The sequence below is a fragment of the Engystomops pustulosus genome, chromosome 3, assembly GCF_040894005.1.
Source record: "Engystomops pustulosus chromosome 3, aEngPut4.maternal, whole genome shotgun sequence".
NCBI lineage: Eukaryota > Metazoa > Chordata > Amphibia > Anura > Leptodactylidae > Engystomops > Engystomops pustulosus.
In genome coordinates, this window is record NC_092413.1 from 139,173,204 (window position 1) to 139,184,861 (window position 11,658).

General features: G+C 37.5%; 1 protein-coding gene and 1 long non-coding RNA gene across 2 annotated transcripts in view; one reads left to right on the forward strand and one right to left on the reverse strand.

The window, feature by feature from the left end:
• TMEM14A (transmembrane protein 14A) overlaps positions 1–3,607 on the reverse strand; it is a 47,049-nt gene extending 43,442 nt beyond the window's left edge. Inside the window, exon 1 of the mRNA XM_072142310.1 lies at positions 3,585–3,607. Coding sequence (XP_071998411.1) covers positions 3,585–3,592 — 8 coding nt within the window. The 5' untranslated portion in view covers positions 3,593–3,607. The remainder of the gene's footprint in view (positions 1–3,584) is intronic.
• Positions 1,419–9,334, forward strand: LOC140122000 (uncharacterized). Its single transcript, XR_011854237.1, has 3 exons — positions 1,419–1,495; positions 3,601–3,674; positions 8,889–9,334. It is a non-coding gene; the product is annotated as an uncharacterized lncRNA (long non-coding RNA).
• Positions 9,335–11,658: the final 2,324 nt, after the last annotated feature.

Sequence of the window (11,658 nt, forward strand, 5' to 3'; positions counted from 1 at the left end):
AGAAATAATTTGGTTTAACATTTAAGTTCTATGTAGCACAAAAAGATATAATTACTAATGATTCAAATGACTGAGATGTTTGTATACTGTACACCTGCTATGATAAAGGCATAAGGCTTATTCCAACATTGGTTAATAGGGATTATTGATCCCTATAGTCTACTTAGGTTTTTTAATACTTTTTCTACAAAGATACTTCTGATAATTGAAATTTAAATCTTTGAACATCATTTATTCAATTTTGGAAAAGGGGGTGTTGTGAGCCTATTTAGCCTATTTAGAGACATTTTAAATTTTGGACTGTTTACTGACCTGGTGCCCCCAGCTTAAGGATACCTGTACCTAAAGGTTTTTCTTATAAGGCTGCAAATTACTGCTCTCTTGGACATGGGCTGACAGGATTTCAACTAAGACTGTGGCTGCAAACCAGGCTCATGTAATGCTGCATAAAAAAACAAAAAAGCCCACATATGCAGTCTCATCCGCCCTCAAAAATCAAGAACTAGCAACACCAAAACAAAGAGCTTTAAGAAAAATAATTCTACTTTATTAACATACCAAAATGGTACACATAAGCGACTTCCAATAGAAGTTCTTAGAAGTATGAACATTAGGGGAACCAAGGTGTTCCAGGTGGAAAGTGGGACTGACATAGAGTACCTATGACCCCCCTCCTCCATATGCCCCAAAATAAAAATGTGGCAAAAAAAATTCAAATAAATACTAGGTCCAAAATAGGACCGGTTAAGGGAAGATGGACCCAAATGCACATAAGTCACTACAATAGACCGGAGGTACCATCCGGTATTGATAAATATCAACAGTGCATTTCAGACTTACCCAAAAGCATTGTGAAGGTAGGCAAAGAGGCGGTCAGAGGGGAGGCCAGAAGATACACCCCGAGGCGTGTTTCGCACTGATGCTTCATCAGGAGGCGGTCATGTAATGCTTCCCCTGTTTTCCCCACCTCTGTAGGCCTGCTGAAAAAATTAAAGACTGGCTAATGAGGTCATGGCATCATTACCCAGTAAACACGGGCTGCAAATGTAGTGTTACTTTGTGCCGACCATGGTTTTTTGCCACCCCATTGACCTCTATGGGACTGGTTGATCTGCAGGGCACTAGGCTAAACCTATAGAAATACACGCGGATGTGAGCAAGCTGCAAAATCAATGGCTGTATCACTTGAGGAAAAAACTGTAGTGTATATAAGGGCTTAGGCACAGACGCCATTTTAAAGGCACTGCCTTCAGGCCATAGCAACGATCGCCTGCCTCGAAAACGGCTCAGGGGCGCCGATCGTGGGGGAAAAACCCCCGGAAGTCATGTTAAATGCCCTAATGTATGTGTGTGTGTAGCAATAGCCATACTTCGTGATGTGATCTGTATGCTACTTATTATACTTCATTATTCTCTAAGATCAGGAAGAGATGGGATTCACCTTGACTTTACTGGAAGGATGGGCTGATACTGTTAAAATGGTTAATTTCCCAAGGTATATATTTAGGATTCTGCTGATCTTATTCTGCACATCTGAGCGCAGGCATCAAAGGGTAGTTGGACATTTACACAAGGGCTGGTAAACATCAGTCAGCATCACAACTATATCAGGTTCTATTACAAGAAGGAAGGATGATCCTCGGTCGTGAATGTAATAAAAACTATTGTAAATGATTACAATATAATTTGTCAGCAAAATATTGTTTGAGTCTGAAATCTTCCCACATGTTCTTGGTCAGCTCAAGTTGGAGTGGATCTGTGCTACAGACAAACCAGTCTAACACTTCTTTTGCATGTTTTTGTGTCCTCCCTTGGTCCAGAGAAACTTCTCTTATTAGTCAATATCTCTTATCTCTTATATATGTCAAAGTGGGAGAAGGGTTTATTGATGCACTTGATCATTAACAAATTGATGAGCTATAGTACAGCCACCAGCAAATTGGTCATTCCAGCTCTCCAGCATCAGTGCTGCAGTTACACACGCCCATTGTCGGACTGGCCCACCAGAGTACCAGAGGATCCTCCGGTGGGCCCTGGCTCAACCCAATACTGAGCCCCAGAGGTCCATCAAAAAACAACACAATTTGAAGGCTCATTGGTATATTTCCTGGGGGATAATGAAGAGTGGGCCCCCAGATTGATTTTCTCTGGTGGGTCTAAGGAAACCCAGACCGACACTGCCCACGACAAACTATCTCCAAGTGATGAACACTGGATGAACATGTGAAGCAATCAAGAGATGAAGACAGAGTCCAACAGCAGCAGAGATCTTCTAAAATTCTAATTCTTCCTTTTCTGTATGGATTTTATATGAGAGAATAAACATTCACGGGTTTTGGACATTATCAACGTTATAAATAAATAATAATTAGAACTTTAGAAGATCTCTGCTGCTGCTGGACTCGGTCTTCATTTCTTAATAATTCTTTATTATTGCAATTCTGGTTAAAACAAGCAATCCCTCAAATTTTCTTCAGTGGGTATAGACAGGAATAAAACAAAAGCATTTTGGATAGAACATTCCCCCCTTAGGTGGCATTCCTGCTGAGGAGATGTTCCATTGTATCAGTTATGTGCGCAACTCCAACCATGTGCATTTGTCCTACACCACCAGTATTCACCTACCTGGAGTACATATGCTCGGATTGAAGGTATGCAATAAAAAGCACTAGATTGATATATAAATCTAAAATGTAGATATTGTTTATTTGTAGACAAAGGCGACCTATTAAGCACACACACGCTTATTATTGCTTAAAATTATTCACTTGAAATCCTTTCCAAGTGCTGGATCATTTTTTTCTTTAACTACAGAACCACACATGACAGTCTTTTCACATGATCCATGATTTAAGAGCAGTGAGTGGAAGTTTTTTTTTCCTCTTTACGTACTATCGTGGAGACCTCCTTGAACATCCTCCACAGTGTCTATTTAGTCCTAGAGCAACTTCCCAAAATATATACATCAGTATCACTATTGCTTCTGGGGCTGCACTGTGATTGACTCTATGTACCATATTGAACATTACCTTCTTTGGGCAGACCATTTATAAGATGCCAGTGTTTGTCAGGGGAACTTTCAGTGGAAAAAGAGAACTGATAGAATTGTGATATTAGAGAATTTTGCAAGGTTTGGCAGCCTTGGATACCTTCCTCCCATCTCTCGCTTACTATGTATAACTCCACAGTATAGGTGCCGACCATGTAAATGCCTTGGAACGTTGTGAGATAAAATAGTTTTTTTCCAGTTAGTTGATAAATTTGGGACTATTGTGTGACCTGCTGTCTTCCTCTGTATATCCCATATATACTAGTAATTGGTCTTTTCCTGTTATGTTATTTGTTAAATTCCCTTTTAATTGTTTAGTATCTTTTGATAATTTTAAGATGGCATTATGATGTTTTTAATATAACATTTGCTAATTACCTCTTGCTAGAGAACTGTCATCATTGCCCAGCATTTGTGTTGATCACTCAATAAAACCCTTCTTTTAAACTAAATATAAAAGTAGGGTTAAAAGCTTTTCCCATGCTGCCTACAGTATATAATTTTGTTTACTCAAATTTACTGACACCTCACTAACCCTTTCATTCCTACAGATGTATGGGCTTTCTTCCAAGCAGTGCCATATTCTCAGGAACTTACATTTCTTCATATCCCAGAAGACCTATAAGTAAATACAAGTATATATGAGAACTTTCAAATTATATCAAAGTCACATCCTTTGTCCTTGTACTTACATAGTCTTTCTACATACACTAGATGTCCATCATGTTCTAACTTTTTAATAACAGTACAGAAAGCAACATATATATTTTCATTCTGTCACATAAAAAAAAATCTTTGTGAAGTACTTTGAAAGACTGTAGAAAGAAAATCAAGGAAATTACACACTGGCTAAGGAACATATGCAGTAAAAATCCTTCAATCCTGACACATTCAATCTACAATCATGCCATTTTTATAGAAAAGTAAAAGAACTGTCACATTTACAGAATTTTCTTTGAAAGCTGAGAAAGCAGTAAATGAAGTTCATGCAGTGGCTACTGGGGGCGTGGAGTAACTTTAGCTCCCAGTGCCCGGCCAGGCTACTCCACGCCCCAGTAGCCTCTACAGTTAATTTACATATTACTAAAATAACGTTTTTAACAAGTTAGGTTAAGTTCCAGGATTATTAAATTACAGATGAGGGGAGAGGCAGGCAGGAGGAATCTACAATCAGATCCACTTCTGATGGTAGATTCCGCATGGTAGTCAACTACATGGGGAGGGGGTGCTGTGTAGCAGTACATTGAAATTACATTTTAATTCTTAAAACATGGCTGACACAAATTACTCTTTCTACCCTTTAGACTATATAATCCAGGAAGTGCATTAGTATCTTGCTGACTCGCTCTCGTCTTAAACATAGGCATAGTCTAGTCAGAGATGTAAACATTAGAAAACTCATTCAGGCAGTCCGCATTGGATAAATCTGTGAACTGGGGCCCAGGCTCCTTTTTTTCAGCGATATGCTTTGCCGATTTATGCAGAAACTTCAGACCTAGTTGTCTATGATGTAGACATGATTTTTAAGGTTTTATGTAGTGTTTCTAATGTTTTTAAGATTTGATTTTTATTAGTAACTTTTTTTTCTTACATATTGGTTATTTTTTTAACCTATTATTTAGTGTGTTGGTATCTGAGATGATCTGAAAATATAAACACAGTACTCAGTATCAGTATTAGTGTATTAATAAGAGACTCATGCAAAACTTCAACAGTTTGCTATTTGTACAGAAATGGTACTATTGACCTCATTTTTTTTCCATGATATATATGGGTCTGGTGTGTAGGTCATATGGCTTTTGAGCTAAAATGTTAGCGTGTGTACAAATATTCCAATGTGTGTATATGTTATTGTTACCAGTATTATTGGGAGATTTATGCAGTACAGTGGGTACAAAAAGTATGCAGATCCCTTTACATTTTTCACATGGTTTCATTCAGCCAATTGGTAAGATTGAAAAGTTCCTTTTTATTGCTCATTAATGTACACTCTGCACCCCAGCAAAAACATGGATATTTTTGCTAATTTATTAAGAAAGAAAAACTGAAAACTCATGGTCATAAGTATTTAGACTTCTTGCTGTGATACTCATTTTCAAATCACATTTCTTTCTGATCCTCATTGGTTCTTCTCCTTCATTGGAGTGTTTAATTAAACTGATTGGATTTGACTAAGAAAGCCACAAACCTGCCTATATAAGACTCTCACATTGCATGAGAATCATGAGGTCTAAAGAACTACCCAGGGAGCTCAGAGACAGAATTGTGGCAAAGCACCATTCTGGCCAAAGTTACAAAAAAATTACTGGAGCACTGAAGGTTTATAAGACCACAGTGGCCTCCATAATCCTTAAATGGGAGAAGTTTGGGATGACCACAATGGTTTCTTGACCAGGCTGTCCAGCCAAACTAAGCAATTGTGGGAGTAGAGACTAGGTGATAAAGGTAAAGAAGTACCCCAAGATCACTGTAGCTCAGCTCCATATATGCACTAGAGAGAGGGGAGAAAGTTCCACAACGTCAACTATCAGCTGTCAACTGCAGCCCTCCACCAGTCGAGGGCTTTATGGAAGAGTGTCCCGATGGAATCATCTCCTCAGTGCAAGACATATGAAAGCCTGCATGCAGTTTGCAAAAAAACACATGAAGGACTACCAGACTAAGACTTAAGATGGTCTGGTCTGATAAGACAAGGATTGAACTTTTTCGTGTTAATTCTAAGCAATATGTATGGAGAAAATTTGGCACTGCTCATCATCTGCCAAGTACAATCCCAACAGTGAAACATGGTTGTGGTAGCATCATACTATGTGTTTTTTTCGCTGTAAGGACAGGAAAGATGAATGTGGCCAAGTACACAGATATTTTGGATGAAAACCTCTTCCAGAGTCCTCTGGACGTAAGCACACAGCTAAAATAACACACCAGTTGCTTCAGAATAACTCTGTGACCATTCTTGACTGGCCCAGCCAGACCCCTAACCAATTGAGCATCTCTGGAGAAACTTGAAATGGTTTGTTCGCCATCCAACCTGAGGAACTGGAGAGGATCTGTAAGGAAGAATGGCAGAGGATTCCCAAATTCAGGTGTGAAAAACATGTTGCATCATTCCCAAGTAGACTCATGGCTGTACTAGCTCAAAAGTTGCTTCTACTCAATACAAAGGGTCTGAATACTTATGACCATTTGATATTTCAGTTTTTCTTGTTTAATAATTTAGCAAATATCACCATTTCTGTTTTTCTTGTCAATATGGGGGCAGAGTGTACGTTAATGGGCAAAAAAAGAACATTTTTGATCTCACCGATTGGCTTCAATGAGTGAAAAATGTAAAGGTGTCTTAATACTTTCCATACACACTGTAAATTCAGATTGTGCGCGAACCATTCTGAGGAATACATCCTAACACAGCAGCAAGATAGGTGAATGGTGAATGGATTCTTTTATTGGAATTTGGAGTGGGGTTAGACACTGCATTTAGATGTCATTTCAAGCACCTAATGCATCTGAAGTATATAAAACAATTTGAATATTGAATATGAATACATAGGATGCTAAACCCTTTTAGGACGCTGGGTTTTTCCCCCTCATTTCTTGCTCTCTACCTTCAAAAATCCCTAACTTTTTCATTTTTCCATGTACAGAGCTATGTGAGGGCTTATTTTGTGTGAAATAAATTTTACTTCTCCTTGTCATTATTTATTATTCCATGCTGTGTACTGAGAAGCTGGAAAAAAATTCCAAATGTGGAAAAATTTGAAAAAAAAAACATCTTTGCGTCACGTTCTTGTGGGCTCAGTTTCACTTTCACTCCAAATAACACCTCTACTTTATTCATGGCTCGGTACGATCAAGGTGATACCAGATTTATATAGGTTTTATTGCGTTTTAATACATTTTCAAATGTGTACGAAAAAAAAACATTTTTTCGCCATCTTCTGACGCTAATAACTTTTTCCTACTTCGGTGTACGGAGCTGTGTGAGGTGTCATTTTTTGCAAAATGAACCAACATTTTCATTACTACCATTTTGAGGGCTGTGCAATATTTTGATCAATTTTTATTCCATTTAGTCACATTTCTGACATTTGGGTGTTATTTTCCGTAATGTGGTTCACTGCCGGCAATCCATATATTTTGATAGATCAGGCATTTTGAGATGCAGCGGTACCTATTATGTCTGTGATTTTTACTGTTTATTACGTTTTATTTCAGTTGTAGGGAAAGGGGTGATTTTAACATTTAGGTTTTTTACTTTTTTTTTTTTTTTGAATTTTTTTTTTTTACTGTTTTTAGACCCTCTAGGGTATATTAACCCTAGATGGTCTGATCGTTCCTACCATATACTGCAATACTACTGTATTGCAGTATATGGTATTTTTGAACGATGAGCCACTGGATCATTGTAACGAATCTGCAGAAGCCAGATACCCTCGGGTCTGATGAAGATCCGAGGCTGTCGTGGCAAATGATCGCCACCACCAATGATGTTTAGGGGAGTGACGACTGGAACCAAGATGGCGTTGCCTACGCGCCACTGTCTTTTAAATCCTGCTGGCGTCATCTGAAGAGTTAATACCCACGATCGGTGCAAGCACCGACCACAGGTGGGGTTTGTTGCAATATGCCCTCACCCACGAGCCCTCTTCATTCATTCCCCGCACCTCTGCACCATACATGTACGGTACAGAGCATTAAAGGGTTAAGATGATATAGGCTGAAAGTTTTGTATAAAGTCCAGAAGGAGACTGAGGGACCTACAGGAAAATGTATCTATATAGTAGAGCATTAGTCATTACCTGGCTACCTCTCTCTGGATACTCCACAGAGGTAATAAATAATACATTTTAATTTTTAATTTTAATTTTAAATCTATGGCTGTTTCCTTCGAGGAAAGGGCTTTTAACTTCTGTTAGTTTATTGTAACTGAGTGTATTGTCAGGACAGTAGAAAAGCCAAAGCACTGTATATCACTAAGCCTGGATAGATATGAGTTGTGATCTCATGGCTGACATGAACAGTCTAATTAAAATGACATGAGACCCAGTGTGAGGCAACAGCACGGGGCATCACTTGCTGGATTTGGTTATCGTACACATATTTTTAAAAACCTGTTCAAATTAGTAAAATAGGCAACTTCAGATACTTTCCTACACCCATTATGGTCCTATCCTGTGGTTAAGGGGGTTCTGGTTACAGGTTCACAAGTTCCTGTTCGACAGGTGTGTATAACAGTTCCTGAGGCCTACTCCTGATGGACACATTCCATATTACCACAGATTGTGCTTTCCTCAATTAAACACTGTATTTGGGCTTGGAACACAATGGACAGATTCTGTATGGCTGTCCATCTCCCGCAACTTTTTGACTGGGTTAAATTGGTCAATACTTCTCGTCCCCTCCAATAAGTGGATATTTATCCACAGGAAAAAGACATTTTATGCTATCTGGGACAAATGGCTTGAATCGCCATTTACTGCTGCTCTGCAATTTTCTACTCACATATTTGAGTATATTTGCAGCATCACATGACCCCCCTTTCTCTGTACAGAGAGCAGAAGACTCGCCTCCCCAGCTAGTTAGAATAGGTCCAGTCTCTTGTGTAAACAAACTATTGTCTCACAACTATGTTCAGCACATAAGAGAACAAGGAGCCTGGAGCCCTCAGGCTCATTTCCTTACAGCACTGATGCCCTTTAAAGAAAGGAATAATTAATAAGGAAATGCATGTGGTACAACCCCTTTAAATTAAACCAGAGCAGACTAAATATATTGTATCTGAGTAATGTTTACAATTAATAGATTCTTACATATTTTTCTGCTGTTTTTTCATTTTTAGATTTCTTGATTAAAAATAAATTATGTACTGCAACAGAAATCAAATTTTGGTCAAATGGGAAAACACAATTGCTTATAAACACGCATCTTGCCTGTTCTATGCTCCTATGTCATTACCATTGATTACCATTAGAGAGAAGGCCAAATTACTTCTTTGTTTGACTGTGTATAATTGTTAATTTCACACTGGTCCCATTATTCAAAGTCAATTTTAACTTTTAAGCCTTTATTTCCTTTTACATAAAAAAATATGTTGTTCAAGAGATTCAGAACCCTTCTATTTTCCTGAATGAGTTTTTATATCAATGTAATACTACTTTATAAGTACAAATGTATCACTGGAGGGTGGAAGTCAATTTAAACTTTTGAGCCTTTTTTCATAGAAAATGTTGTTTGAGAGATACAGAATCCTTCTATTTTCCTGAATGCGTTTTTATATCACTGTAATACTACTGTATAAGTATAAATGTTATCATATATTACTAGAGTGTGGATGGAGTTTATTGAAAGCTAGCTGACAGCAGATTGCCAATGTGTGGGGAAGCTGTCTTTACTACATATAAAGTACATTTTCTTCTAAAATCTATGAAATTCTTATAGACATCATCAGATAGCAGAAGTTGGATCCTTTGCTCTTGAGGGACATAATCACTCTCAGCTGTGTCTGGAATCTGCTAATCCCGTTTTCCTATTGAAATAAACATGCACACACATTTGATGCAAATCTGCGACTTTATGTGGGAAGTGGGGAACATTACTGTCAAGGATATTTAGTGGGTATAACTTGCATCATATTTTTATGTACTTAAAATGCCAAATGTTGGAATGTATACATTTCCAAAAAAAGAACAAAATCTAACAATTTATTTTTTGCTCATTTGCATCAGTCTACTAAAACACAAGGAAACTAAGCAAAATAACACTTTGGAGAATTCTGATCCTGTAGAAAAATGCATTATGCAATATTTTATCAGTTATTTTAAATACTAAAGGCAATATACAAGTTTGTGTTAGCGGCGGCTGGCTAGCATGACAGTAGTACAGTGAAGCTGTTGTATTTTGCTTATTTTTATTCTTTTATGCTTTATCAGAAACAACTTAAAATTGGTCTGTAAAGGAATGTGCTAATATGGATATATTTACAAGTAGAACCATAACATAATGGGACTGAAAGTATTTGAGTCTTTGGATCAGGCGCTATTTATTTTTACTTTATTATATTTGAAGGGTTTTATAAATGTATGTAGTAAAGTAGATTAACATCATTATTTGACAAATTAAGTCAAGATCATGAAGTACACAAGAAATAGATTTTCATTTTGACTGTTTATGACGTGTATCATCTAAGATATTTGATTAGTACGGTTATATAGTCAGCTAAGAAATGTAAAGAAGAAGAAATAAAATGAAGAGCAGCCAATAGGAAAAAAATGGGGCGGAGGATCTTATCAAATTAAAATAACAAAGCAGTTTTCCAATTGTATAAATTTGGGAGGCAGAAAGCTGCAAATGGTTACAAAAAGTAAAAGAGCTAATTTTCACCTCTACTAATCTCCCACCACTGCAGTTCTGGTGGCGATTGCGTCCATGGCAGAAGATGGCTGAGTGCACCATTACGAACTGTTTCTGATTAGGAAAACTTCCACTTTTCTTTTCACGCAAAAGCTATATACAATGTACATAGGGGAACATTTGTGACAATATCTAAAAGGTACCAATTACTACATACCTTTAATTTCTAATTGTGCTCTTGAATAATGAGAGCTGTGCTGTGATTGGTTGCTATAGGCAGCAAAGACATTGGGGTAAATTTATCCAGCTGTCTGAAAGTCAGAATATTCCTAGTTTCCCATGGCAACCAATTACAGCTCAGCTTTCATTTTACCATTTTCCCAGGGGAGCTGTGATTGGTTGCAATGGGCAACTGAGAATATTCAGACTTTCAGACAGCTTGATAAATCTGCCCCATTGTTTGTTTTTATTTGAAAAAGTTTCTTAAATCTGGCAGGTAGTTTAGTACCTTTCGCTGTGTGAGACTTGTGCTCCACTGTACTGTTCCTCTAATTTAAAGCATGTGTCACAACATAATGAAATGAGGTCTGGCATCCGGAATGCAGCTGTGCCATATTATGTCATTTCTATAAAAAGATTACTTAAAAAGCAAAAGTGGTAAAACTGTATCTTTCTCAAGTTTGTTTCAAGTCTTATCATTCTGATGCACTGTGTGCAATACACAAAGCCAGGAATGTCTTTAGTATTCTCTTGTGGTAACAGGACTTGGATGCACTTTTAGGCATATGAGATATAACAACTTCTTTTTAACTGTGCCTTTATAACTAGGGGCTTGTCTACCAGTCATTAAAAAGTTACTTTTTCAGAAAACTGTACTTCATAATTAATTTCTAGGATTTGATTAGGGCAAGGAAAACTTTACCTCTTGGCTACCTTGTAAGGCAGCCCCCATAACATAAAACATGACTCTTCAGAAAGCCTAATGATGTGGGGTAATAACCAAACCAGTATATCTCTTAATTTTGACACAGAGGGCTCCCTAAGTTATTGTCCGCCTTAGACAATTCTTTAGATTATTCCATACTATGGATAAATATGCCCATAATAGTTTTGGCCGCTGAAACCTCCTTCCTCTATTAAATTGATAACCTGTTGATCTATGAGAGTTTCATGCAGTTTTTTTTCAATAAAAGCTGTCCCTGAAGTTTGGCAGAATGGATTACTCATTGCAGATGGAAATATCTTCTTCTGGCTCTGAC